Source organism: Rosa rugosa, chromosome 5 (genome assembly GCF_958449725.1).
Source record: "Rosa rugosa chromosome 5, drRosRugo1.1, whole genome shotgun sequence".
In the NCBI taxonomy this organism is placed as follows: Eukaryota; Viridiplantae; Streptophyta; class Magnoliopsida; order Rosales; family Rosaceae; genus Rosa; species Rosa rugosa.
This window is the reverse complement of record NC_084824.1, coordinates 44606761-44633972: the sequence shown is the minus strand read 5'-3', so window position 1 is coordinate 44633972 and position 27212 is coordinate 44606761. Positions and strand designations below refer to the sequence as shown.

The following is a 27212-nucleotide window of genomic DNA, read 5'->3' as shown; positions in this document are numbered from 1 at the left end:
ACCAATAAACTCCCCGATGACCCTACCCGCCTCTCCTCGCCTTTGCCTTCACTGCATATCGTTGCTCACTCAAGCCATCATCGCAGCCCGCCGACAAAAATCTGCTCAGCTCGTTTCTGCCACCACCGATCAACCCAACCAGCCGACTAGTGTTTTCCACGACGAGGTTCTTTGCCATACTAGGACATACAACAAATAGTAAAAAAAAATCTGTTACCGCACTGCTCTCAAAAACCTAGAGACCGGCTTTGCTCTTCTCCTACCTCATTTTTTATGTGCTCTCAATTGTTGTTTCTTCAGTAGTAATAATATGGAAAAAACTTCGCTAACCAGCCCTATTCAGCAAGGGCTGCCCATGATTCCCTAGTAACCAATCAGGACTTTACACATAGGATACCTCTTGTCTCTTCCTCTACCAAAAAATTCCCTATTACTTTCATATTTTACTTACAGTAAATTGAAAATTGACGGAGCGTAGTGGGCCCATATTTATGAATTTGTTTATTCATTACATATTATAACTATAAATCTATCATCTATACCCGAAGGTGAACAGTTAATTTTCACTATTCATAATTTCGATCATTTTCAGATTAGATTTAATTGCTATTTGTAAAAGAACTAGTGAAGAATTAGCAGAAGAAAGAGAAAAGTTGAGAAAATTAAAAGATTTTAGATCCAGACTTAAAAGAGAGACTCCCGACTACTGGGATATTATCTTTATAGTCCAGACAAGAATTTATAAAGTTGAGAAAAATAGTCGAGATATAAAATATACTCTTAAAGAGGAACAAAAACCTCTTGATTATTTGAGCATCGGTTAGATCCGCATTTCACTGTTATTAGAGCTTGCTAAAAAAGCTCAAAAGGGAATCCCCAATGGGGACAATGTCTGAATTGATATTAGAGAAGTTGAATTCTCTATTAAAATCCTCTGATGAGAAACATCAGAATCTGATAAAAGAATTATCTAAATGTCAAGATCATCTAGAAAAAGTACCAGATATAATCTTTCAATTGGAAAAATTGGAATACAAACTAAATTATATCAAAGAACTTCCAAAAATAGAAGAAGAATAGCTAACAAGTGTCATCAGAAAAATCAGTGAGCAGCAAGAAATGCTGGATTCTATGAAAAATTTACTGAAGGATAAGAAAAAGCCTCCAGTCAAACCCAAGAAATCTAGTGGATTTAAACCATTAGAAAAATCTGAGAAAAATCCTACTCCAAGCATGATTTTTCTAGAACCCTCTACTAGTCTGACTAGTATCATGTATGAAAAACCAAAACACTTGGTAGCAAGAGATGTCAAGATGATGAGCATCTTTGGGAAAAACAAAGGAGTACAACTCCTAAATGTTGAAGAATTTGAATACAATGAAATAGAACAGGAGGTAAAAAACTTCTCAATTCCAAAATTAGATTTCAAAGAAATCTATAAAAGAGGAAAGTTTGAATTGATGGACAGCCATCATTTCAAATTATTGGAATTTACAACTCCATCTACAACAGGAGAAACAGATCTCTTAATGATCACTCCTTAAGAAGTTGCCGGAGCAAAGACAAAAAATTATCAATTTATGCACATTGGAGCAATCCAAGTAGGCATAAAACTTCTTGCCCGAGAAGACATAAACTGTTCAGTTCTATGTGTCCTACAAGACAATAGACTAACAGATTTTCAAGCTAGTCTGTTGGGAACACTTGAAGCATCTTTATGTAATCAAGTGGCATATTTCAACTGTTTCCCAAACTTCTCAACAAGCTTGAAAGATGCAGCTCACTGTCTGAGACTGAGAGTCAAAACATATGGCATAACCATGAAAGAATATTTTCTAACTTGCAATTGTATACAGAATATACTATAAACTGATGAGTACCACAGTAGAACCTAAGACAAACATATCAAATATCTCAGGTCTTACTACTGGATTTCTCACCAGTCAGAAGAACCATTCACAACAAATTCACAAAGTTACGTGGAACAAAGTAACTTTTCCTATTAAATGGAAATTATCTGGTCCAAAGAAACCACCAGAAAGTGCTAAAGCGGCAATTTATGAAAGTAGAAAGACTGGAGATATCAGTATAAAATTCGATGATCACAAAAAAAGTGATGTCGGTCCTGAGAATATCAGGATAAACAGAAATTTCAGAAGAGGCAACAGTACTATAGAAGCAAGTACTAGTGGTATTAAATTTGTTGAAGAAGAACCAACAGATCCCATCACTGAAGAAGAAGTAGAAGCTGATCAAAATAGACCAGTAAACATGCTTAGAACAAAAAAAGCTCTATGAACTCTATGATGAAGCAGAATCCTGCAAATATACTGAACGATTAGAACAACTAATCGAAAAAATGAAAAATTTCAAAATAGGAAAGGCAAGAAAAGTCCTTCCTTATCATGATATAGAAATGGAAGACGGAGAAAGTTCTAAATCCAAAACTTTTATCATAAGAGAAAATGGAAAACTGAAACTCCCTGTACAGAAAGCCCTTACAGGCAAAAAGGAAGAAAGAAATTCTCAAAGATTTGTCTCAGAGGACAATATGCCTAGGGTGCCAATCACAAATTATGGTATATGGCTAAATCTAGATAAAGCTCTAGATAAAAGAAAAGCTATTGACCAATGGGTAGATAGCCTCATGATGGCTGCTACTCTCACCCTTGGAAAATTTGAAGCACCAGATCTTTAAGTATATTTTGAAACTACCCTCACTGGAGTAGCCAAGAAATATTACTTGTCTTTCAAAGAAACTGCCAGAGGAAGAGACTGGTCAGAAGAAATAAAAAACTTGAAATCACCATATGATTTTGCAGTACCCTTGTACGATCAATTCTGTGGAGATCTCTCAAATCTGAGTGAAAAGGCCAAAGAAGAGGCCAAATCAAATATTTATGCTCTCAAAATCTGTGACATCAGATATTTTGAAGAATATCTAAATGAATTCCAAGAATACAATATGTGAACTAGAAAACACTAATCTAGTAACCCTGGTACATTCATTTGTGACTACTGCCTATGTCATGAAAGGGATGGACTTCCTATGTTCTGTGAAGAATCGAAAAAGACTTATCACAAAGAATGCTTTATAGCTGAAGCAAGAAGAAAAACAAAAGATGGCAATATAAGCCAACTAGTGGAACAAGAATATGAAGAATACTTCTGTGAACAAAAAGAGAAAAAAGTAGAAGCTTTGTTTCAAGAAATTACTAAATCTTCCTCAGAAATAAAGGAAGAAAAAATCGATGAAAATATAGAACTGGTTGAACCAAAAAACATTCCAGAAGAATGAAAACCATTTGTACCACAAGAACAAGCTCAAGACGAGCATCAACAATCGAAAGTCATCTCTACTAGTAGATATAGCAACTACATAGAGATTGGATTGAAATTCCCTTATCACAGAAAGTATCATCTACATGCATTTGTAGATAATAGATCAGGATTCACAGTTGCAAAAAGATTTGCAATTCCAGAAGCACTCTGGAAAGAAGATAATAAAAGAATAGCTACTGGTGTCTAGTTTGATGGAAGCCATTTAACCATGAAAAATGTAGCTAGAGATGTTCATATCACCATTGGTGGAGGAGCATTTATCATCAACACTTTTTGGCAATCAGAAGGCCAAGGGTCAGATTTCTTGTTGGGAAATGATTTCCTTCTCCAACAGAGATTTGTTCAAGATGAACAAGCTATGGGCTTCAGAAAAGGATACAGAATGTTTTGGGCCGATAGACTTACCCAAGCCAAAAGTGTAGTAGGTCCAAACTTTACTACTCAATATCAGAAATCGCAACAAAATAGTGGTGATCACAAGCCATATAAGCCCAAATTTGAACCTGTGCATCAAATTAAGCAACAAAAAGAATTGCTTATAGAAGATTCTTTTGAAGAAGAAGAAGAAGAAGAAGAAGAAACTAGCGAAAATGAAGAAGCTAGCTTCATCCATGAGCATAACCTCAAGCATTTTCAAAATAAGCTTGAATCTCAGAAAATCCTTACTCTTGATAAAATCAAGAAAATGCTCGAACAGAATATAGATTGACACCCTCAGAAATTTTGGGAAAAAGACCCAGTGGTCTGTGAATTAAGATTACATGATATGAATGCTATATGTCATGTCAAAGCCATTCCTCAATACAAAGAAGAAGATCAAAAAGAATTCAGAAAAGATATAGAAGATCTCCTAAAAAAGAGATTAGTTCGACCATCTACTAGCCCTCATCATGCTCCAGCTTTCTACATGAGAAACCATGCATAAAATGTTAGAGGAAAAGTGATACGCTCAAAGCAAGCGCATAATTTAACCCTGAAAACATCGTTAGTAGTATAAGCAAATAGGGATCGTTCTATTCCGGGGATTGAGGGTACACCTGTCATTGTCAAAAACAAATAAAGAATTAAAATAATAAAGTAAAAAGTATTATGTACAAAAATAAAATAAAGAATAAAAATATATACAAGTTAATATAAAAAGGGGGGTTTTGAGATTATAGAATTGGAATTAAAATTAAATGAAATAAAGAAAGTGTAAAAACACATATACAAGGGTGGAACACAAGAAACAAAGATCAAAACTACAATCATATGAATGAAATCCAATTACAATTCCTATAGTTGATTATCTATGTCATGAGAAATAAGTTGACCATGTGAAACATTCGAAGCAAATGATTTCCCATATTTTACTTTCCTTGAATATTTAATCTAAGTGAAAGCACCTAAATTAAACCTATTGAACATGCAATCATAGTCTAGAAAACTAGCTAATCAAGAACACATTCAATGCATGAAGAACAAAGAAAGGATGTCAACCAAAGTGCACAACCTAGTATGAAAAAGTCCATCTATTTGCAATCCTCCTTAATTGATTTCGACTTTTGTCCAAAGCCTTTACTACTTAAATCTAGCACCAATTACATGCATATATCCTAAGTTGGCCATCAAAGAACACATACATATAAAAGTTTTCCATAATCCAAAATCAATTAAGCAATCTCACATAAGCAACATAAAAATCAACATAAAGAAATCACAATTTTTATTCAAACATAGAAATTGGGCTTAAACTTTGCCCTTAATGTTATTGTTAACTAGAAACAAATTCCTACGAAATTAAATAAGGAAAAAGAATGAATTACACCGTGAGTTGGAGATGGAGATGGAGTGCTTGAAACGTTGAAATCTTGAATCTTGGAAGCAAGCCTTCAAGGTGGACGATGGAGGATATGATATTCCCGGCTCCTTCTTCTTCTTATTCTTCTTACTTGAAAACGCAGAATTTTGCAACTAGAGAATGGAGAGAAAAATGGAATGGAAATGGAGAGACAAAGAAGATGAAATGGATGAAGGAGTGTACTTAGAGTGAGAGGAGAAGGTGTTTATATAGGGAAGAAAAAGAAGAGTGAAATGATAAATGGAAGAAAAATAATGAAAGTGGTTTGTAAAATATGGAAAAGATGGAGTAATGATGAAATGAAAGCAAGGCATGAAGGTGCAGAAGTATGGAAGTGATGATGATCTATTGGAGCAGAAAAATATATCCAAGGAAAAAGAGAAAAGCATCTAGCTTTCTTCATGTGGGTAGGAAACTTGAACATGTGGTGTTGAGCTGTTTTAGGTCAGTTTCTGCCCTTTTATTCCTTCAATTATTTCTCAAACAGGAATTCAGTTTTGGCTCGTGACTTCTTCATATGAAATGATCTACCATGAGTGTAGATCATTTTGGTAAAATTTCAGAATTTATTTCCATGCCTTTGGGCTGGAAATGCTGCTGGACCTCTTACAGGTCCAGTTTTCCAGTTTTGCTTCTGCAGGAAATTGGGCTGACTGTTTGAAGGCCTTCCACTCAATTATAGCTCTGGCACTCTTCATAAGAAATGATCCTTAGGATGTGTAGAATGGATCTGGAAAGTTTCAGCTCATTTGAAGTTCATTTGGTCCGGCGGCCGCTCCTTCTTCCTTGCTTGGCTTGGTTTCTCCTAGCCGGAGTAGGAAAATGTGTAAAATTGACATTTTAGTACATTTCCATTTTTCTCCACCATTTATAGGTAAGTGTGGACCTAATGCTCATTTCACCATCATTTACTCCAATGTACCTAAGAAAATAGAAATTGAGTTAAAAATCGATTCGTTAAGGAATTAACTAAGCAAAATGTGAGGAATTAACTATTAAAATACCACTTTAAAATGCTCCTATCAAAAAGCTAGATTGGTGATTGACTACAGAGATGTCAATAAAAAGACCGTTAAAGACGGTTATCAAATAGCTCAAGCAAGAGTCTTGATCAATCAACTCAAAGGAGCTAAAGTCTTTTCAAAATTCAATGCAAAGTCGGGTTTTTGGCAAGTTAAGATGCATCCAGAAAGTGTTCCTCTCACTGCATTTGGAACACCGCAAGGTCATTACGAATGGTTAGTAATGCCCTTTGGCCTAAAACAAGCCCCTTCAATATTCCAGAGAAAGATGGATGACATCTTCAAACATGTTGCTGAATTCTGTTTATATCGATGACATTCTTGTCTTCTCCAAAAACAGAGAAAAACACATAAAACACCTTTACGAGGTTGTTAAGTTGATAATTCAGCATGGAATCATCCTAGGAGAAAAGAAGGTTTTTTTTATCCTAGATGAAGTTGATTTTCTTGGTATAAATATCAAGAATGGAGTAATGAAGCTTCAACCTCACATCCTTGAGAAAATCTGGAAATTCTCAGATAAAATACATGATGCTAAGAGTCTAGAAAGATTCTTAGGAGTCATCAACTATGAAAGGGATTTTATTCCCAAAATCTCAGGTCTAACATCAATGTTATCTCCTAAAACAAGTTCCAAAAGAAAATGGAACTTCACAGAAGATGATAAAAAAATTGTGAAGCAGATAAAATCCCTCTGCAAGAATCTCCCTCCTCTACAACAACCAGAAGAGAATGATGAAATCATACTCCAAACTGATGCAAGTGATAATTACTGGTCCGGTGTTGTTCTGGTAAAACACCTGGAATTAACATTGAAAATATCTGTAAATTTTGTAGTGGCAAGTTCAGCCCTGCAGAACAAAATTATCCTACAGGAGAAAAAGAAATCTTGGCTGTCGAGAAAACAATATTAAATTTTCCAGCTTTTCTAGGAAAACCCTTTACTGTACGCACCGATTGTGCTAGAGTAAAAAATTTTAAAAATTTTAAACTTGATAAAGTTGCTGATAAAGGAAGATTAGCAAATTGGCAATTATTTCTTAACCAATATGATTATAATGTTGAATTAATTGCAAGAAACAATAACTATATTCCAGACGCTCTAACCAGAGAAATGGCGATGTTCAGCCGAAGAGAAGGTGATGAAGGTCGCAATCCTAGAAACAGAAGAACAGGAAAAGAGCCTGAAAATGCTGAGGAATCCAAAGAAAAAATCCTCAAAAGATTTTTGGTAAGTCGAAAAGGACTAGCCACAATTGATCAATCCCAAGGTAAATGATTGGCTAGCCCGTCTCAAACGGCAGACGGTAAAAGCTCATCAAGAACGTATAAGGTTGTTGCTTTGCCAAAAAGCAAAATAGCTCCATCTGGAGTTATAAATGTCTTTAATTATGAATTAAAAACCTTTGAATAACTTGTGTTTAGAACTGGCAGAAGATTAGCATACTACCAAAAGACTATTTTAGATAATCTTTTATATGCCTTTCAGGAAGAAACAGTGGACTCATGTTCCCAGCTTTGTTTGCCCTAGCTGAAAAACTCCATGAAAATGTCAGACCACAGTTTGAAGAACTTTATGAAAATACACAGCAGAGTGCTGTCCATAACGAAAAAAATCCAGTATCTTGAAGATCCTGAAAGTGCTAAAGTTCCTGTTTTAGCACTAAAAGAATCAGATTGGTTCGACTTTCATAATCTTATTAGAAGTCATAATTCAGATTCCTGTCTTCCTCCAACCATCTTCATTGTCCCTGGACCTTATGTTGGAAGATATGTGGTCAATGTTCAGAGTGAACATCCTCAAGAACACAAGCTTTGGCTTGTTGAAAATGGTTTCGTCCATAACCTCTGGACTAAAACCAATGATGATCTCAAAGGACTACCACCCATCATTGTCAACACAGTCAAGAATGTTAGAAAAAATGACTGCATTCTTAGGTTGAAGCTCAGATCCACTCCACCAGAATGGATTCAAAAGAAAAATGGTGAGGTTGAGTACATTTCTCCATATCATTATGTGAGGATTATTCAAGGAAGATATCTTCAGCCTGCATGTGTAGGATATAATGGCCAACCAAATTCCAGCATTCCTTGGATGAAGGCTATGTCCTTAGAATATATCAAAAAGATCATCGAATAAGACCCTGGAAATACATTCCTGGCAGCAGGAGAGAAAATCATAATCATTGCCTATGATCACCCTGAAGTTGTAAGTAGTGACCTTTTTTTATCCCTCAAAAGAAAGGAAATCAACTCCACGTTGGCATGTTTACAGTGGATCGAGAAGCTTGAAACTGACAACCACTATAAAATGTATGCAGATACAAATGTAAAGGAAAATGGAATCAAAGCCAGGATGGAAAGCAACTCTTTTGTCCTTGGCCATAATTCTGAAACAGATGAAAACATGTGAAGCAGCAGGTGTAGAAAGCACCGAAAGCAACTTTGGCTTTTTCTAAAGATGCTTTTGCTTTTCAAAAAAAAACAGACGAAAGTGAAAAATATTTCACCTAAAGGAATCAGCTTTTCGTCAATCGACCTCAATCATCAAGAGCACTCACGAGAGCAGAAAATAATAGAGTTGTTCTGTACATTTTGATGTTTTGAATTCCAGTTTGAGTTCCGCTCTCTATATAAAGAGCCTTAGTTTCAGTTTGTAAGACATCAGAAAATGGAGAAGAAGAATTTTCTCTCAAGAAGTAAGACAGCCATAGTAGCAGTGTGTTCTTTCTTTCTGGAAAATCTATGTGGGTAGTGGTGTATCCAAGTAAGTACCTGTATTTCAGTTATGAGTAACTAAAACAGCTTTTAGCTATTTACCTGAGAGTGAGGCTCTGGGTTTTTAGTTTGTATTCATGTTTGCATAAATAAATTCTATTGTGAGCCTAGTACACTGTCACAAAAAATTGTTTGTTTTAAATTTCTGCTAAAATATCTGTTTATCCTACCCTTTATCAAGCTAAGATTAACATCCTAAGCTTAGAACAGCAGTGATTCCGCTCTTTTAAGTAACCATTTAGACAGTATGTCGTTAGGTGAATTTGTGGCATGTTGAAGGCTAGATCTTTGTTATAGGAAATTAATGTTTGCTTGATATCGAAATAAAGATAAAAGTAGAAAAAGAAGAAGGGACACGTGTAAACTTTCTAGAGGAACATCCCAAAACCTGGTCAGGAAGTGCTAACCACATCAGCCAAGTACTATCCTAATAATATTTATTTATGTGAGTATAATTCTCAACCTGTATTATTTATGCGAGTATGATTCTTAGCCTGTCTTTCCTTTCCGACCAAAAAATTAATAATTTCTATATACAAAGCAAAAGAATTGGGAGATGAGTTCCCTCTTTTTTGGAAGGAAAAAACTAGGCAAAAGAACTATAAAATCTCATTGAACAATGAACCCCCCCCCCTAATTATGGGCCAAGTATTTCATCCTAGCCCACAGACTAATACCTAAAGTAGAAATTCCTGCACATGGATTCTGGTTTGCCTTCTTGAGACGTCTAGAGGCACACAGAAACCTCTTTCTTTCTTTCTTTCTTTCCCAATTTGCCTCTTCCTTATTACACAGACTCTCACACCCACCAGCTATTAACCCCTCCCCAGTTTCACTCTGAAGTCTTGTCTCCACCACCACCCAACCTTCACAAACTGTCAACACCCCCATCTGAAGTTCTTCACAGTTTGAGCAACTCAGTCAACAATGGCAGGCTACTTCGTCTCCGAAGCAATGCAAAGGAACATGACCACCAAGAAGCGTAAGGAAGTGGGGCAGCTCGACCAAGTCAACGACCACTTCTCCGACTTCTCCCTCTCTTCTCCGGCCAGAAAGATTCGCCGTCTGGTATGTAACCCCCCATCATCCTTTGCTTTCTCTTTGGATTTCAGCTCATTGTTCTCATCCAATGTCGGAAATTAAACTTACAGGATGCGCAATTACCACCCATCTTGGAGGAAGAGGAGGTTGAATTCGACCCGGGTCAGATGAACTGTAATGGTCTAGTGATTGAGGAGCTCGAAAATCAAGAAAGGGCCATTGTGCCCTTCAACCCTGTAAATAACCCAATTCTCCATAACCCTTCTAATGTCTCCGTCTCTCTTAGTCCTGACTTAATCTCTGGATTCAAGGGTAAGTGTTCAAACCCAAATACCCTTTTGGATTTTCTTATGATTTTTTGGGTGTTTGGTTTTATTGAGAATTTTTGGTGTTTTGTGTTTGTGTTGTGTTTTTGACAGACCAATTTGTTCGGTCCAGCTATCATTATGGCATGAAATCCGACAAGAGTGAGGAGGAAGAGCAAGTGAACAAGGACCAATGTAAAGCGGTTGTTCCGTGGGTGCCATCTCAGCAGCTCCCACCTATGCCAGCTGTGGAGGTTTCGCAATCCGAGGATCGAGGAGAGCCAATGGAGGATGAGGAGATGGGCGCAGCGGCAATGGAGATCGAAGAGAGCAGCACATCAGGAGCAGCAGGAGGAGCACAAGGAACAAGCAATGGCTATGGTGGAGGGATTTGGGCGCAGTGGCAGCAACAGCACTGTATGATACCACAGCCTCCACAGAACACATCTACTCCTATCACATGGCTTCAATGAGACCCAACAAGTGCGTGATAGGGTTTACTAGGTTTCGCATTTGAAGAAATGAGACCTCCATCTCTTACTAGGAGTCTGTGTTGCTAACACTAGTCTTTTAAGAAATGTAGTTAGTATGTAAAGTTAATAGCGGTGTATGAATTTTCCCCAAGAATGATTTGCTTGTTTGGTATGGCTATAATGAACAAGTCTTAATCTGAACTACTCCCAAAAGGTTGGGATGCAGATTCTCTGCAGTGCTATATTTTCGCCAGAATGGTATTTGATGCCAACCAACTGACATCGCACTAAATTTATTTGATGTAGACTGTATCGCACTAAATTTATTTGATGTATTAGTACATTGAAACTTCCGGTGGAACTTGAGCAAACCAAGGAGCTTTAAAAGTCAACAAAGAATCCGGAAAAGGTTTTGGCTTTTCTTTGGTAGAGCCGTAGAGGCATCATTTTCCTCTTTAGGCTTTCAATGGTCCAATAAAGGACGTGGACAAGTTTTGGCTTTTAGTATAGTTGAGAGAGCAAAGAGGAACAAAATTTTGATTAATCCAAACCATGAAAATTGACAATAATTGGGAGAAGTGTAAGCACCCAAATACTTTTGATTACAAAAATATGCACAGGGAGCCTGACTGAGGTTAATACATTATTAAGATTCTCATCTATAGATACTGTTACAGAGAGACCGCAACGGGAAAAAGAAGAGCTACATAGAAGTCTAATGAGCAATCTTCCATGCCGTTCCTTCTATACTCTTCCAGACCTTTTAGCAAACACAAATGGCATTTTCAATAGCCTCAACAATGTGCACCTCTTCTATGGGTGCTGTGGATGGACGAACTTCACTATTTTAACCCATGAGAACTATACAAAAGCTAGTCCCCTGAAACATATTTCTTCTGTTCGTAGTATTTCTTTTCACTTGCTGTTTTCCTGGCGTTGCGTTTCTGCATCAAAGGGAAACGGGATCAATACTCCCCAAAGAAGAAATGCAGAGGTCATACATATGCAATGATCATGAGAAGATAACGAACCACCAGAGGGTGAAATGAAATTAAGACATGAGAAGACAGATCAAATTGAAAAAGACAACCATACCTAAAAGCAATTTTAAAATAAGCTATTCAGGTGTAACTACTCGGTCTAAATAAATATTATGCCAGAACTAAATTTCTACAAACAATCATGGTATAGTATATTCCAGATGAAAAGAAAAAGATATCCAAATTTTCATCTATAAAAGTCATTAGACTTGATTTTGTATCCATTCGCATTTGTAGTGCATCAATTAAACAGACAGACAAGGACTTGATGGATACCAAGTAAGCATCATGATTTGCAATTATCCTCTGAGATACTGATGTTGTTGTTATATCTTTTGGGCTTTCAAGTACTTGGAAAATCCCCATGCTCTTGGGAACAGAATAAGGATCACTTTCACCCTGCACAACATGAATCATCACATTAATTTACCCACTCCTCAGCTGTATACAATTAGTGATCAACTCTGATGAAATCCATCAACTTACAGTAAACGAGGAGTTGTACTCAGAAACTGTCCCACGCACTACCAATGAAATGTTGAAAGTTGTTATCTGTACATGCAAGAACACAGATCTCAGACGCAATGATTAACAGATCTAAATCAGACAGCACATTCAGAATGATTATCCTTATTCCTACCAAGATGCAATGAATGAAATATGTGCAAGACAATCGAGCAAGGGAGGGAGTGAAGGTAAAGTTAGAGAGAGGGGTACCTGGATGCAATGAATGACACCATTAGCAATTGAAACAAATAACAATTTGTATGGTTAAGTTCCTTACTCTATCAAGGACTCATCACAAGAATAACATTATTTCTGATTAGACACCTATTGACTGGTGCATTATGCCTATATCATTAATCCACCAACTCCGACATTGGATTCAAACCAACTAGGCCACTTTCCTCAATATCTGTGTGAAGTTAAGTGTTCTAATGCAAATAGAAATAATATTCTGGTTCAGAAATTGGCATACATGTGAGATTGTCTGAATCGTGTATATCTAGAACAATATTTGGTTGGTTGCTGTTCCAATTACTCGGCTTGTGCAAGTATGGAAGAGGAAATCCTTGCGTATAACATATGTCATACACATGCTTAGTGGAGAAAATCCAGTATTCCATCACACTTCTTAGGTATGCTTATCTAAGGGAAACAAGTAGAGTGGAAAGCATGTGATGAGGTGTAGCAGCAATACTAGACATGTATGGTTCAAGATAGAATCACCATTAAGCTATCATGAAACGACATGGGAAAAAAACTTGCAAAATATGTGAATGAAGAAATAGTAGCTCAAAATGAAGACGAAGACAAGCACTACTATGAATAGTGCAAAACAGGTAGCTAATGGTTGTACATGCAATGAAATGATGAGACACAAAATACAATAAAAACATATATTGATAATCTCTCACCATATCCATGGTAATTTCCCAAGGAGCACCAATGATGACCTCATCAACATAGCGGCAACCCAACACACCAAGACTACGTTCATGTAAATGCATTATTGGATGCTTGCCTCTGTGTTCACTGCAAGTAACAACATGTTAATACTTTTGGTCTGTCTACCTTCAAAGTTCACAATTAGAAAGAGTAGGAAACGCTTTAAGGGGTAAACACAACAATGCTTTATTAATGATGTCAACTCAAGAAAACTAAAATACCTCACAGTGTGATCATTGTGGATGCCAACTAGTAAAAAGTCTCCAAGCTGCCTAGCATTCTTCAGAATCTAGCAAGCACCCACAGAAACAAAAAGGCCATCAGATATGAGTCTAATACAATAAAGTAATGAAAAAGCAGAGTAGACATGTCCTACAAAAAGGGGAGATGCTGCAAAAAATCTCCCCAGTATGGATTACCAAAAAGCAGTGGTCATGCAGGCCACCTGACAACATGCACCTGTTTGCATTCAGCATGGCTCTGTTGTGTTGCCCAAAAGGCCAATCTTGAGTTAAAAAGGGTACCCATAGAAGGGGTACCCTTTTCTCAACAAATTGTCAGCAGACCTTTTTTTATCATTAACAGTCACAGGCTCACACTTCATATATTTATGAAGCGGTTGGAATATATGTCTCTTAAAACGATAGACTAAGTCATGAAAGACTGTGGGTACGAGAGCAATACTGTATTGAGAATAAGACTGTTTCATGTTGACATGCACCATGACAAAAGACCATCATGAAGGTTAACTAGGAAGTAGATCAAGTTGACAGGTAGAAAATTGCCACCTCTTTATATAGAACAAAACTGGAATATGGACTACAACAATCCAATTTTAATTAGATGGTCTAGAAGACAAATTTTAGGCAGAGAATCAGTTAAAGAAATAATAGGTTTGCAGGAGTACTCAGAGTTATAGTTGTACCTCAACATGTCCAGCATGGAAGAGATCAAATGCCCCATCAATGTACACAATACGAGCATTTGGTCCAGGAGCCTAAAAAAAAAAATTGTTACTTTGTTAGGAAGGACTGTGATATCTATGAAATGCGAATTACTTCTCTTTCCCTGATTTTTCCTTGTCAGTGTTTCATTATAGTATGAAAATTTCCACAGTATCTGTTAGGAAGTGATATATATTCATTTCAAAGAAACTATTCTCTTATCTCACTGATGATTTAGGAGTTAAAGTTGGTCTAAATTAAGCAAGACATGACTGCAAAAAAAGTGTTATTCGAGTCTCCCCTAACAATATTGAGAACATAAAAGAAGACATACCTTTCCATTGGAGAATTGCACAATTCGTCGGGATGTTGGCAGAAATTGAGATAATTGGGCGCTCTTGGATTGACTTTCTTCACAAGGGTCTCCATGTGAAGATGTATTATTTGTCTCCTTTAAAGAAGAAAGTATCCTCCCTACATTAATATGATTATTATTATTAGAGCAATTAAAACAAAAGATATTTTAGTAATCACATTTAGCTATGTAGCTTTTATCAAAAAAGCTCACGTCTTCCAAGCTTCACAAAGTCACAAGATCAGCATACAACAGAATCAGTTTTGGTTGGGGGGAAATCTAAATACAAAATGAATCTTACTTTTACCTGTCCTAATACTTGCATAACTTTAAACTAAATTTATCGATTGCATAAAAGTACTTAGAAATTTTAACGAAGCAAGAACTCTGAGGTAGATCAAGAGAATTATAGTACCTACAATATCGGTGCTGGAGACACCTTCAGTGCGTTTGATCTGTTTGTAGCGGCCAGCTTTCTTTGCCAAGGCATAGGCATCAGTTCCATCTGGAAGCAGGCAAGGATCATCGCCATGTATGATATAGTCAATTCTATGCTCATTGAAGAGTCTGTTCATGAATTGTTCAGTGATTTCATAAGGAGCGCTGGCTATGACTTCATCCACCCACTTCAACCCGCTAACAAGAGCCAGTCTGGAAAGAACTTCAAATTAGATGATAATAATAATAAATAATAATCAATAAAAAAAACTATTTGCACATACTGCAAAATAATCTGAACACCTATTGAAGACCAGCTAAACCATACAACAAGACATTATAGAACAGCTGCAAGAGCTTCTGACTTAAACAATAAAGGTGGCAAAATACCACAATCCATTCCCAAATATTGCTGAATACCTACTGGGAAACGTAACTCTACAAGCTCTGTGCATAGGAATTTTATATGAATGTATATCATGATACTATTTATGATAGTAAAGGAATATCAAATGATTAAACCGAAAATCATATAGGCATGTTTTGGCATTAGAACAGAAACCTTCTTGAGAAAGGAATGTTTGTATGTCTGCATGAACATTAAGTGACACTAACCTCTCTTCCATGGATAAAACAGGGGGACCTTTATTGGCAATGATCTCTTCGTCACTAACAACCCCAACCACTAACTCATCCCCCAGAGCCTTGGCTTGCCTCAGAGCATTGGCATGGCCGTAGTGCATGAGATCAAAGCACCCATCCATGTACACCCGAATGCGCTTCTTCTCAGATTTCTTCTTATGGAAAATCCCCGAATCAGACCATAGGTAAGGCAACTGAGGAACCGAAATTCCACCAAAATAGCTCGTGGACAAGCCGAGCAAGGCAGCCGTGAGCATTAGACCACCAAAGACATGTGGGTGGTTATACACTCCATCCCAAATCCAGTTGTTAGTCTCATACTCCATGTTGCCTACTTTATCAAATAACTTACTCAGAGGAGACACAAAACCTGAAAATATAAAGGCTGAAATCAAATCAGTAACAACATAACACAAGAACATATTTTCTACTGCTTCTTCCTTCAGATTGAGATTCAAGCATTATAGACACAACAACAGAATAAAAATACAAAAACGAATCAAGAGCTTGAAAAAAAAAAAAAAAAAAAAAAAACCAAAAAAATTACAAAACATACACAACAAACAAGATTTCCAACCATTGAAAATTGACTTGACTTCATTCAACAACAAAGCACAATCCTTTGAAATCAACACAATTTCAAATCCCATCTACAATTCCAAAGTTGTTTGTTCAACAAATTCAAAATGCAAAATTCAACCTTGAATCCAGAAACCAAAAACCCACCTGCAATTCACAACCAAAAACGCAATTCCAAACAGAAAGGAACAATTGTGCAATGAAAAAAAAAAAAACACAAGATGGGGGGGGGGGGGGGGGGAAGAAAACCTGGGCAAAATGGAATCAAAATCAGAAAGATTTTTGAGGATGGAATGAATGAATGAATGTGGTGAGCCAGATCTAAGAAAGATTTGATTTTTGAGATGATAACAATAAAAAGGTTATACCTTTGTGTAATAGAAGCTTTGTGCCTCCTCTTCTCTCTTCTCTCTTCTCTCCTCTTTTTGTGGTGTGTGAAACAACCCGAAGGTTCTTGCAAAGCTTTGCTTCGTCCTCTAATACATCTCATATTTTTTGTTTATTAATGAATTTCATGCTACATAGTGGGCCCTGGGCCTACGCTCTTCTGCTATTTCGTCCTACCATGTGTACACCCAGAGACGAAGGTGCTGAAGTGTGTGTGCGCTTGGCCACCAATTCTTGGAGAGTTGTATTTCTCTATTTCTTTTTTTTTTTTTGGGTTTTATGTCACTATTAGATGTTGCTGTCTTCCAAGATTTTTGGTTCCTCTTTTGTTTCAAAGTTTCAGATACCTTGGTTCATTTGTTGTTTTAAATTTCAGATACTTACTCATAAAAAATATATATTAAAAGAATATTAATCTCTTAACGCATGCTCACCCACGAGCGCGAATAATTATTACTTCATATCATTTTATTTGATGACTTTTAGCGTTGAATATGAATTAAATAATTTTTGTAATACTCAAGCTTTCCTTTCATGAAACACGTTATGTGGTGTTTGTTGACATTTCTATAGGCCTTGAGAATGCTCTCATCACTTTTAGAAAGTTGTATCGCATCTTTTAAATTTAAGCATCTAGGCATTTCCTTATTCACCTAAGGTCCAACCACCAATTGGGAGAGGATCAATAGATTCATTCTAAAGAGTTCTACAATCTTCAATCTCCATCCTAATGAGGAGAAAATATTGGCTTAAATTTTTAGTTATAAAGAATTATTAAATTTTTGGTTTTACATTCCCAATTGCTTCATTTCTTTGAGCGTTCTGGGTAGCTCTCTCTTCACCTTCAAAGCATCATTCCATTCCCACAACAGCATCAAATTGCAATGGAATCAGAGTTATATTTTATCGAGAACAAAAGTCTTTTCTTTTGAGATAGATGTTGTACGCATTTTGTACTCAAAAGTTTCAACAGAGGACCAATATACCTGCACAGGCACAGTTAAATCGAATTACTGGTTTACATATGCTCATCATTTTTTCTCTACCCAAAACTCATCACCCTGTTGTGGAGGGAACTAAAGTTCTCTAATTGTGCGTTAACAAGAAAATTTACACAAGAATACAAATATACAATCATGCATGTACAATACAACTCAAGGTATTCATGTATAAAGAAAGTTTTGATATGCCCGGAAGAGCCCTAGATTCATTCATGGCTAAAGGAAGTTTCTCTGAAAGGAGCCCGCAGAAAACCGAGACGTTAAACCTTGAGCCATGTTTTCTGAATCCAATTTTACACTTTGCCTACCGCCTGTCAAATCCTTTTCACGGTCCCAAGGCTTCCAAGGATGTTTTCCCACCCATTCTTCCTTCTTCTCCTTCTCCAACGGTTGCTTGGATTTTCTCTTCGGGCGGCTTGCAGTCTCTTGGTGTTTTTGTACCAATGATTTTGATCGTTTTTCTTTGTTGTATCTGTCCACCAAATCTGCATCTGAACTATTCATTTTCTTCTCCTCATTTGAAGCAAGTGATGCAGCCTCATTATATGCTTCTAAGTAACTGCCATGGGAATAAAATGGATTAGAAATCATATATCGAGAAATGTACAATAAAAGAAATCATATTACGAGTGCATACTCCATCTTAGCTTTCTGGGCTCTGTCAGAAGGGGTATCAGTCCATGCACTAGTATCACCACGTCCTTCTTTAACGGTGCTGCTAAACTTTGTTGACTGTGTAGGCATACCACCAGGCTGAGAAAAATTAAAGGATAACCATTATTTTGTTTTGTTTTTACAGCATTTATTGATAGAAAAAAGTACAAAGTTTGTAATTCAAAGTACAGCACAACAGGCAGTTCGAACCACAGATAATATATCATCTATGATTTAACTCGAGTACTTCGTTTAAAATGAGCATCTCAGGTGTTAAAATGGTACACTTTAAAATCCCCTCATACTTGCCATATTGGTAGGTCAAAGGATAGATTAGCCCAGAGGTAGCTATCAACCTAGAGTAGCCACAAATATCATCAAGAACATGTGTAATAGACAGACAATAGATTTTATCATAAGGTTAGCTCCAATCCAGAGGTCAAAGAATTATAACAAAACCAAAAAAATGAAGGACTTACTCTCCTCTCAGGAGGAAGCGTTGTCATCCACTCATCTCTTTGTGGTGCCACTTTAACATCCATGTCTGCCAATAGCTCATCATCACCCTCCATGGATATTCCTGCCAACAAGCTTTCTCAATTAAAGAAAATAAACTCCAGATACATGAGAAGATTCAAAGATGTAGAATTCATGTTAAACCACTAATCTGCATAAATCAAAGAGTTAATTACCAAAAAGGCCAACACAGGATGCTCAAAACAAAAAAGCTACAGGCAGATTTGCGAAAAGCTACTGCCAACATTTGAAAGCTACTCTAAATCAACCAATAATTTTAATTAGATAGACAAAGTCATGGTAATATAACTGACTTCATTTGGCAGAGACATACAGTTGTTCGAGAAGTCAAAGTAATAGGAGCTATGCTAAGTGCACAAACAAGTGGTAGAAACATTCTGGGTGCTGATAGAAGAAGAAAAGAGAAGGCAATCACAAATCTTAAACCACATAACAGAACGCTACTTTCACCCACTTTTATAAAGTCATGATTGAGAGACAGAGCAGTTTGAGACAAAAACCAAAGCAGCAAAAATTAGCTAACCTTGTAACTTTCTCCATTGTGCAGCCTCCCGCATTGCTCGCAACTCCACCTGCAGAAGCAAAATGAAATCAAGTTTTGAACTGCATTATTCATTATAAGGAAGATTCAACTGAAAGTCAAAATACATACCTTAAATTTCTCATGCTCCTCCTTGAGTTTAATCTTCTCATCTAGCACTTTCCGCTGCAACAAACAAACAAGGCAGAGTAAGCCAACCGGGATCAAAGAGTGAACTGAAACCTACAGCAAGACTCAATATACTACACTTCCAGCTTCAGAGGAATTGCACCTTGTACTACCTAGAAACCACCTAATGAGGCAGCTGATAATGCTTTGCCACATTATTTGATGATTGTTTCTTATTTTCTGATTGTTAAAGTGGGTATGCTACGTTAGCTGCCACATAAGGTGGTTTCTAAGTGGTGCCTAAATTGGCGATTCACCTAGCATTACTCATGCATTCAATATAACGATAACTTATCCAAGAAGAGTTTCTATGTGGTTCAGGAGTAGATGTATAATAAAGCATGGATGCGCCAACAGACTTTGCATGCTGTATCAGCGCTATATATATTAGATACAGCTTGGATAAGGCACGGATACATGTCAGATACACAAAATGGAGTATCGATCAACTTATCAGTAACTCTCATTGATGTCATGCCACTGTTAATTCAAAAAATAAAGAATAAACCCTTACCTTTTCTGGATCTTGTAAATCTTTAAAAGCTTTGTTCAACTTGACAAATGCTTGTTGAGCTTGAGGATGTGAGCATTTATCAGGGTGCACCAAAAGAGACATCTTCCAGTACCTGAGGGAAGGATAAGATGAGATCGTTTATTAGACAAAGAAGAATCACAGACGAAAGAATCTAGTATAAACTCAACTATACACAATCATGTAAATAGCTCAGCACCAACTTGGAGATCATATTTATGTATTTTCTCCCTCTGACCAGCTTTGGAAAAAAATTAATAAATAAATTGTATTCCCATCTCCATCTCTTGCAAATTCAGTTTTCATCCTTTGTAGTTTGTACCGATATACTTGCCTTCTCCTTTCTGCCCTCCTCCAACAGCCTCACTCCTACATTCCCCACTACACCACCTTAGGCCAGAAAGACCATATTAACCCACCAATTCTTCCCAATCCTCTCCCTGGGCCTATTCAGCCTATATACTCCTGACATCCACCAATGCATACATAGCCCCAAATTTTTTGTCGAAGATGAAATCACTCAAAACTGATTCTACTATTGTAAAACATTTTGTGTCTGATTCCTCTAGATCTCAGACACCAAATCCTTAGCTTAGGTTTCAGACTTAACATATGCAAGTGCAACTTCCAGGTTCTTTCTCATCTATATCTTCACTATGACAAGAACAAACCTGGAAGGGGAACAGATTTGACCTGCTCTATTGTGAATGACAATTGATGCTAAACAAATATACTCCTAGTCTTAGTTTCCTCAGACTATTTCGTCTCATTTTGTTTACAAGATGCCAAACATATGAAAGTCACATGTAGACCAAGTTCTGGATAAGTTGTTCAGAACATGGTTCAGTGTAGTATCTTGAAACATAATTTACTAGTCATTACATCCACATATACACAAGCACTATCAATCATACCTTTTCTTTATGTTCTCAGGAGCCATATTTTGGTTTGCTCCTAGAACATCATATGGACTATTCTCCTCAGCATCTATGATCCTCGTGACCTGTGACGCATGTCAGTGAGTGAGTAACAAAACATGAAAAGAGAATCACCCACAAGGCCACAATACGTATGCCTCTCATTCATAATCAATATATGCATGATGTGTTATGAATTTGTGAGTAAAAGCACAAGAAATGAAGAACAACGAAGGAAGAGAAATGACATTTGATGATTGAACAAGAACTCTCACTCAACCAAAAGCTAATACAAGCTCAATATTTTTGATTCATACAAGTAAATGATAAGAAAAGCACAATACCTCTTCAAACCGTTCAGCTTCATTAGCTGATTCAACTTCAGCAACAACAGCAGGTGGTGGAGGCCCTATAAACATTCCAGCATCCTCTTCCAACTCCACTTCCCTATAATAAATGTATTAAAAATTAACACATTTTCAGGTCATTTCTATCAGCAAATCCATAATTCATAGTCATGTCAACATGTACCACAATATTATAAGTGCAAATAAACAAGACTTGAATGAACAAAGCATCTACTCAATAAATTGTTTAAGCTAACCTGAGCTCGGCATGTGCCTCTGTCAGTTTGGCTGCAGCAGCAAGTAGCTCGGCCGATGGCATTGCAGGGCCAATTACCCTGCAATGCAAACAATAAATAAATCTAATCACACCTCTTTGCATGTCTTAAGAATTTGGACTTCTGAAGGGGAAAAAATAAATCTAAATCCAATGAGAACTGTATCACTGATGTATGGACTAAAGCAATACTCCTTGAACCTTGGAGACTCTAAACTTATTACAATCAGAACTCAAGTAAATATAATAAACAAAACATATCATGCAGGAGACCAGATAAAAATTTGTTTTGAAAATTGTCCAAATGTGTGATCTCTTCTACACAGATTTCCCTTCAGCACGATATCATTGAAAATATTATGGGGTGCAAGACAATGCATGACACTCCAATATTGTGGTTTTAAGTCAATAGTCATGGAACTATATCTCTCAAGGCCTGATTTGTTTGCTTGATATTGCCAGTTTGGTGTGGAAAATGAGGAAAGGGTGAGGATTTGAGAAGAGGGCAAGCAGCTTTTTGCTCTCTTATCCTCGTTTGTTTATCACAGTACCACAGTAACCCTTCTTTTCCAGAGTGTTTGGATTATGGGTTACAATGAAATATAAATGATCATGAAGTGGGAGAGCTGAAAGTATTGTAATGTGGACAATGTAATTCTTGATTCACCTAGGATATATAGGACAATTTGGAAGTTCGAACCATCCCAGGTTATCTCTTGTAAATCCTACTCAAGGCATCTATGTAGTAAGTGAGCTTTGACTTATACATTTCAAATATGAGAGAACTGAATTTCTATATAATTGTACAATTAATTTTTTTTTTGAGAGAAATTGTACAATTAATTGAACACCAGAAGATCTTCAATGTAGTTATGGACCATCTTTCTCTTTCTCCTTTCATTCCCCTCATGCCATATGAAATGCTCAACTAAAGAGAATGGCACGAGTATTGCTGAATAACTGCCCCATGAGGGTAGATACTTGTAATATGTGTATAATGTGCTATAAAGACTAAGTGTGGAACTTGTGCTGCTTCGCATTTCTATTGTCAATACAAAATAAAAGATACACAAAGCACCTCTTTTTTGTTCATTATGAGATAAATAGATCGCCTCACTAAAGATTTCCAGAGGAACAGATGTCAAAACACAGTGAGTTTAATAGGAACAAACTATTCACAAGTGACAGGAAATTTGGGCACTTCATACAAAATGTTTACTTCATATAATTTATCACAAAATCTACACACACAAAAAAATAAAAATAAAAACAAAAGGGAATGACAGAAAGAACGAATACTAACTATTGATGAACATCATGTAAAATCTTTTATGAAGTTATCAGTAAGAGAACCCGTATTCATTTGAGGCATTCAAAAGTACTAGCAGAAAGTAGAAATTAGTTCAAAACTTGGTTTTCTATGATGCTTCCAATTCATAAGCAAACAAAGATAAAGAGAGTATGAGTTGGTTACTACTGATTAGCAGGGAAAGGGAAAATGAATCACTTGCCAAATTCAACGAGCAAGAAACTATAGAGCTGGGTAAAGTGAAAACAGAGTTATTACCTTCTGTTAGGACCAGCAACATTATCCTCCGGACATGGCGATGCCATATTATCATCACCAACCACTTGTTTGTATTCCTGATCCCATTGTTCTGAATGCATCTCATTTAATGAAGATTTAAGATCTACAGACACTGGAATCATGACCCCAACAACCTCCAAGGTGGGACGAACATTTGAAGGCAGTACAAAAACTCCATCACTTTCCTTGAGTTCTAATGAAAGGAATAACTTCTTTAGATGCTTAATCAAAGATCTTTCAGATATTCCCTTTATATCAACTGCTTGCCCACTATCAATCATTTGCAAAAGCTACACCAAATAAATGGTAACAAGTATCAATAATGCATCGCAAAAAGAAGACGTGAAGAGAATCAAATGAGTGCTTCACATGTACTGTTCAAGGTAAGCTTACAAAGATTTTAAAAAAAAAAAAATAACAAAAAAACCAACATATAAGAATTTGTCAAGTAACCATATGCTAACGAGACTAATAGGAAATAAACAAACACAAAATAGGTTCATATGTCAAACTGGTCATAAGTCCAATAAAGTAAAAACAAACAATAGTGACAAGATTATATGCATACCATATCACTGGTCAAGGTTTGTGATTAGCAGTGATACAGTGTCCTCTAATGTATGTTGATGAAATTAGAATACGTTTTTCTAAAAAATATTACCGAAAGACTATGTTAAAAGACCAACTGATAAACATAAACTAGTTTTGAATAACAGTTAAGGTAGTGAAGATAAGTAAACACCAACTTAATTTCATGGCTGCATAATATTGGTAGTTTCAATTTTTTTTTTCTTTATGTGAAGCGCAACTTTCACTAATAAAGAGATAGGATACAACAAGAGTGGACGAAGAGTCCACCAAAAGCGAGCGACAAACAAAAACAGAGACAAAGTAGTTCAGCATAACAAGTAACCAATACAAAAGTAAAATGACAAAACAGATGCTACAGACACCAAAAAACTATAGCAGCTGGCCCCATAAGGAAGCCCACATACTAACCGGTCTCATATAAATAATATACAAGTTAATGTACGCACAAAGCTCATAAGGTTATTCTCTAATTAATATTCCAAAGAGATTACAATACCCTAATTTCTATAAAGAACAAGATAATGGTCCGGTTTTGCAAGCAAGTTGCAACCACCAACCATCTCAAACTAGTAGGTTATGATTTGGCATACCCCAAACCACTCAATTAGTGAGGTTTATAACCGGTGCGTCTGAAATTCCGAGAAAATAGTTCATAAAATTTCCGACTAACCCCAAAATTACAATTTATATGCCCAGACATTTACAAGGCCCACAGAATCACGCCACCTGAAGAAGCAGAAATCCTTTAGAGCTTCAAGGCCAAGAATGCACTTTTAGAAGAGAAAGATACTTGTGCAATTGTTGGTATTGTAAAAACAAAAGTATAATAAACATTTTTTGCAAGAATCTATTTTTGGACAACTATACCCAAAACCTTAAGCTTTTCTGGAAATGTCTAACAATATAAGCTTACATACTCCTCAAATACAAATCTATCATGCACATGAGGCAAAAAATTGGAGGGTATTGAAACATCCCAACCCTGCACCTTGCAAAACAAAAATGAAGTGTGAAATTGGGAATTGGAGGATTCGGACCAATACGAAAGACACTTTTATTAAGAGCATTCAAAAAGTACGATGCAGGGGACAAGAAGTCCACTATATTTGCTAACTGTTTGCTATAATCTTCATTTTGAACAGCAAAAGACATTGAAACAATAAACAATCAATCCAAGACATAGAAGCATTCCAATGGTAAAAATAATTAACCATTTTGATCTCGGAAGCAACCGATGCCAATCAATCAAGACACCCAAAATGACACTAAAGGAAAGAGATTTCAATCAACCGAATTGTGTCTATATCCTTAACTCAAGTGAACATAATAACACCCCCTCCGACAAGAAAACCCACTTAACACCCTAATCTACCTTTCCAGACTCTTACTATGCTGCATGTCATTACGCTGATATTAGCAAGTATGTAGCCGAATTACCTTCAGTTGTATCAATCATAACAAACGCCAAATCTTCCTATACACCATTAGCACATTCGCAACACCTAATGTCAATGTTCCTAGATTCCAATTCTCAGAAACAATGCCTTCCAATTCATTTCCATTTTCTACTATTTCCAACTCTCACAGTTGGGCACGTCGGAATCATACAGCTCACTAACCTAACCCACCTCCCAAGCAAATAACATGAAACTAAAATAAATCAATAACACTATATTAAATCATGCTTAAACAATCTTAAGATTTCCTAATGAGAATTATCAAGCCATTGATGTCAAATTCATTAGCCAAATCCTACTAGTTTCAACCATAATATCTACTCCCAAATTTTCAACACCAAAATTCTAAGTAAAAAAAAAAAAAAAACTTTACCTGCTTCAAATCGTCGCCAACATTAGGAAATTCACTGAACAAGTCTCGCAAAACCTCTTGCGGCTCAATCCGGCTCCTCTCCGGCTCAGAATCACCGCCACCACTCGAAGACCCCGAACCGGAGTCATAGTCCCTCTTCTTCTTCTTCTTCGTCTTCGTCTTGGTCTTCGATTTGCTCCGCCTCGCCTCTCTCTTACTTCGCCGTTTCTCTCTCTTCTCCCTTCTCCTTTCTTTCTCTCTTCTGGAGCCGTCGTCGCTTCTGTGACGGTGGCGACGACGCCGTTTCGAGGAGCGGTCGGAATCGTCAGAGCTTGAAGGAGACGACGACGGTGAATCATCGTCGCTCGATTCCGGCAATTGCTTCTTCCTCTTGCTTTTACTCCCCATTTTACAATCAAATTCAGAGCACCGTTGAAACCACACCTCTAATAAATCCAAGTTTTGGGTTTTGGTACACCCCCAACATCATGAATATAGGACAATTTGAGGCCCACTTCTAGGGTCCAACCAGCCCATTCACATTTCATGATCTGAGGCCCAATATCGTCATTTTCATAGGATTCCGAAAATTAGGTCAAATTTTCATACGCGCCGCAAAAAACCAAACACTGCCTTAAAGTTGCCGAAAGCTGACTGAGGTAGTCAGGGCAAACCTACGACCTCAACCCAACATGACTTACGAAACTGGTCAGTGTCCCAGCCCAGCCCATTGGTATGGAATTATGCAGGACATTTTCTAGATTGCCCACCAAATGAGAGATTGTTAATTAGTAGCGGGGATCGAACTTGTGTGGGTTTACACCTCAAGTCCACCCTTGCCAACTGAACCAACTCTCATTGGCCCAATATCGTCATTTTCATACGATTTCGAAAATTAGGTCAAATTTTCATACACGACCCAAAAAACCAAACTCTGCCTTAAAGTTGCCGAAAGCTGACTGCTGCACAAGTGTACAGACGGCTGCTAATCACATTGAATAGTAGCAAAACCTTGGAAAGCGTGTATGGAGGCTAAGTGCACAGACGGCTGCTAAGAACATTGTACAGTAGCAAACGTTGGAAAACGTGTATCAGTTCATATCTTTCTAATTATTTGGAGGCTAGGTCTTACCTAAGTGTCATACGCATTTCTAAAGTTGTGGATAGTGGATACAACTAATTTTTTTTATTTTTTTTTTGGTAATAAGATACAACTAATTTCTTAGATATGTAGAGAGTAACCAATTATCTCAGGTTTGCACAAAAAGGGCTAGACCTCATCTCTAAGTCTAGCTCAAAGAGACCAAAAAATAAAAACTATAGGTGTTGTTCAACAGGCATTTGATGTCTATCCTATTATAGGTAATCACCGTATAAAATATTGTATGAGAATCTAAGTCTTAAGCTTAATTAAAACAAGTTCTGAAATGTGTCTAGATACCTATCCTTGAAGAATTGAAGAGATGAATTAGATTATGGTGATCATGAAATCATATATATGATATATATAATTGGAGGGCAGCAGTCTGCAGGTGGAGGGAAGCGGCGGTTTGAAGCAGTCTGTATTTATATTTTGACTTACAGCTATTATCAGTGACCCTCGTTTGTTTTTGACTT

The 27212-nt window shown here is 36.8% G+C and overlaps 3 protein-coding genes across 7 annotated transcripts; 1 reads left to right on the top strand and 2 right to left on the bottom strand.

Annotated features, from left to right (window-relative positions):
* The first annotated feature begins 9619 nt into the window (after positions 1-9619).
* Positions 9620-11004, top strand: LOC133713135 (uncharacterized). The gene is made up of 3 exons (XM_062139254.1): positions 9620-10051; positions 10135-10336; positions 10444-11004. The coding sequence occupies exons 1-3, from the start codon at positions 9911-9913 to the stop codon at positions 10800-10802; spliced, it is 702 nt and encodes a 233-aa protein (XP_061995238.1). The 5' UTR covers positions 9620-9910; the 3' UTR covers positions 10803-11004.
* Positions 11005-11312: 308 nt separating this feature from the next.
* Positions 11313-16759, bottom strand: LOC133709809 (ethanolamine-phosphate cytidylyltransferase-like). 5 transcript variants are annotated; one of them, XM_062135696.1, is made up of 10 exons: positions 16618-16759; positions 15644-16040; positions 15006-15241; positions 14570-14709; positions 14217-14288; positions 13513-13580; positions 13261-13378; positions 12329-12394; positions 12119-12241; positions 11313-11746 (listed from the first exon to the last, which is right to left on the bottom strand). In XM_062135696.1, the coding sequence occupies exons 2-10, from the start codon at positions 15994-15996 to the stop codon at positions 11675-11677; spliced, it is 1248 nt and encodes a 415-aa protein (XP_061991680.1). In that variant the 5' UTR covers positions 15997-16040; positions 16618-16759; the 3' UTR covers positions 11313-11674. The 5 variants fall into 5 exon arrangements, with proteins under 5 accessions (XP_061991680.1, XP_061991681.1, XP_061991677.1 ...); XM_062135697.1 differs by having other exon boundaries at positions 15644-16055; positions 16618-16758; XM_062135693.1 differs by having other exon boundaries at positions 15644-16055; positions 16499-16754.
* Positions 16760-17600: 841 nt separating this feature from the next.
* Positions 17601-26062, bottom strand: LOC133709424 (uncharacterized). The gene is made up of 11 exons (XM_062135157.1): positions 25617-26062; positions 23175-23485; positions 21591-21668; positions 21331-21433; positions 20984-21072; positions 20052-20163; positions 19481-19534; positions 19352-19400; positions 18771-18871; positions 18275-18390; positions 17601-18196 (listed from the first exon to the last, which is right to left on the bottom strand). Exons 1-11 carry the CDS (start codon positions 26001-26003, stop codon positions 17854-17856), a joined length of 1743 nt encoding a protein of 580 aa, XP_061991141.1. The 5' UTR covers positions 26004-26062; the 3' UTR covers positions 17601-17853.
* Positions 26063-27212: the final 1150 nt, after the last annotated feature.

Excerpts from the sequence above, each read along its gene's own strand:
- LOC133713135 (XM_062139254.1), top strand. The coding sequence starts at position 9,911 with ATGGCAGGCTACTTCGTCTCCGAAGCAATGCAAAGGAACATGACCACC. Across the intron at positions 10,052-10,134 it reads CCAGAAAGATTCGCCGTCTG|GATGCGCAATTACCACCCAT; the intron begins GTATGTAACCCC and ends TTAAACTTACAG. Across the intron at positions 10,337-10,443 it reads CTTAATCTCTGGATTCAAGG|ACCAATTTGTTCGGTCCAGC; the intron begins GTAAGTGTTCAA and ends TGTTTTTGACAG.
- LOC133709809 (XM_062135693.1), bottom strand. The coding sequence starts at position 16,739 with ATGAGATGTATTAGAGGACGAAGCAAAGCTTTGCAAGAACCTTCGGGT. Across the intron at positions 14,710-15,005 it reads CTCCAGCACCGATATTGTAG|GGAGGATACTTTCTTCTTTA; the intron begins GTACTATAATTC and ends ATATTAATGTAG. Across the intron at positions 14,289-14,569 it reads TGCAATTCTCCAATGGAAAG|GCTCCTGGACCAAATGCTCG; the intron begins GTATGTCTTCTT and ends TTTTTTTTTTAG.
- LOC133709424 (XM_062135157.1), bottom strand. The coding sequence starts at position 26,003 with ATGGGGAGTAAAAGCAAGAGGAAGAAGCAATTGCCGGAATCGAGCGAC. Across the intron at positions 21,434-21,590 it reads GAGGCACATGCCGAGCTCAG|GGAAGTGGAGTTGGAAGAGG; the intron begins GTTAGCTTAAAC and ends CATTTATTATAG. Across the intron at positions 18,197-18,274 it reads GCCCAGAAAGCTAAGATGGA|TTACTTAGAAGCATATAATG; the intron begins GTATGCACTCGT and ends TTCCCATGGCAG.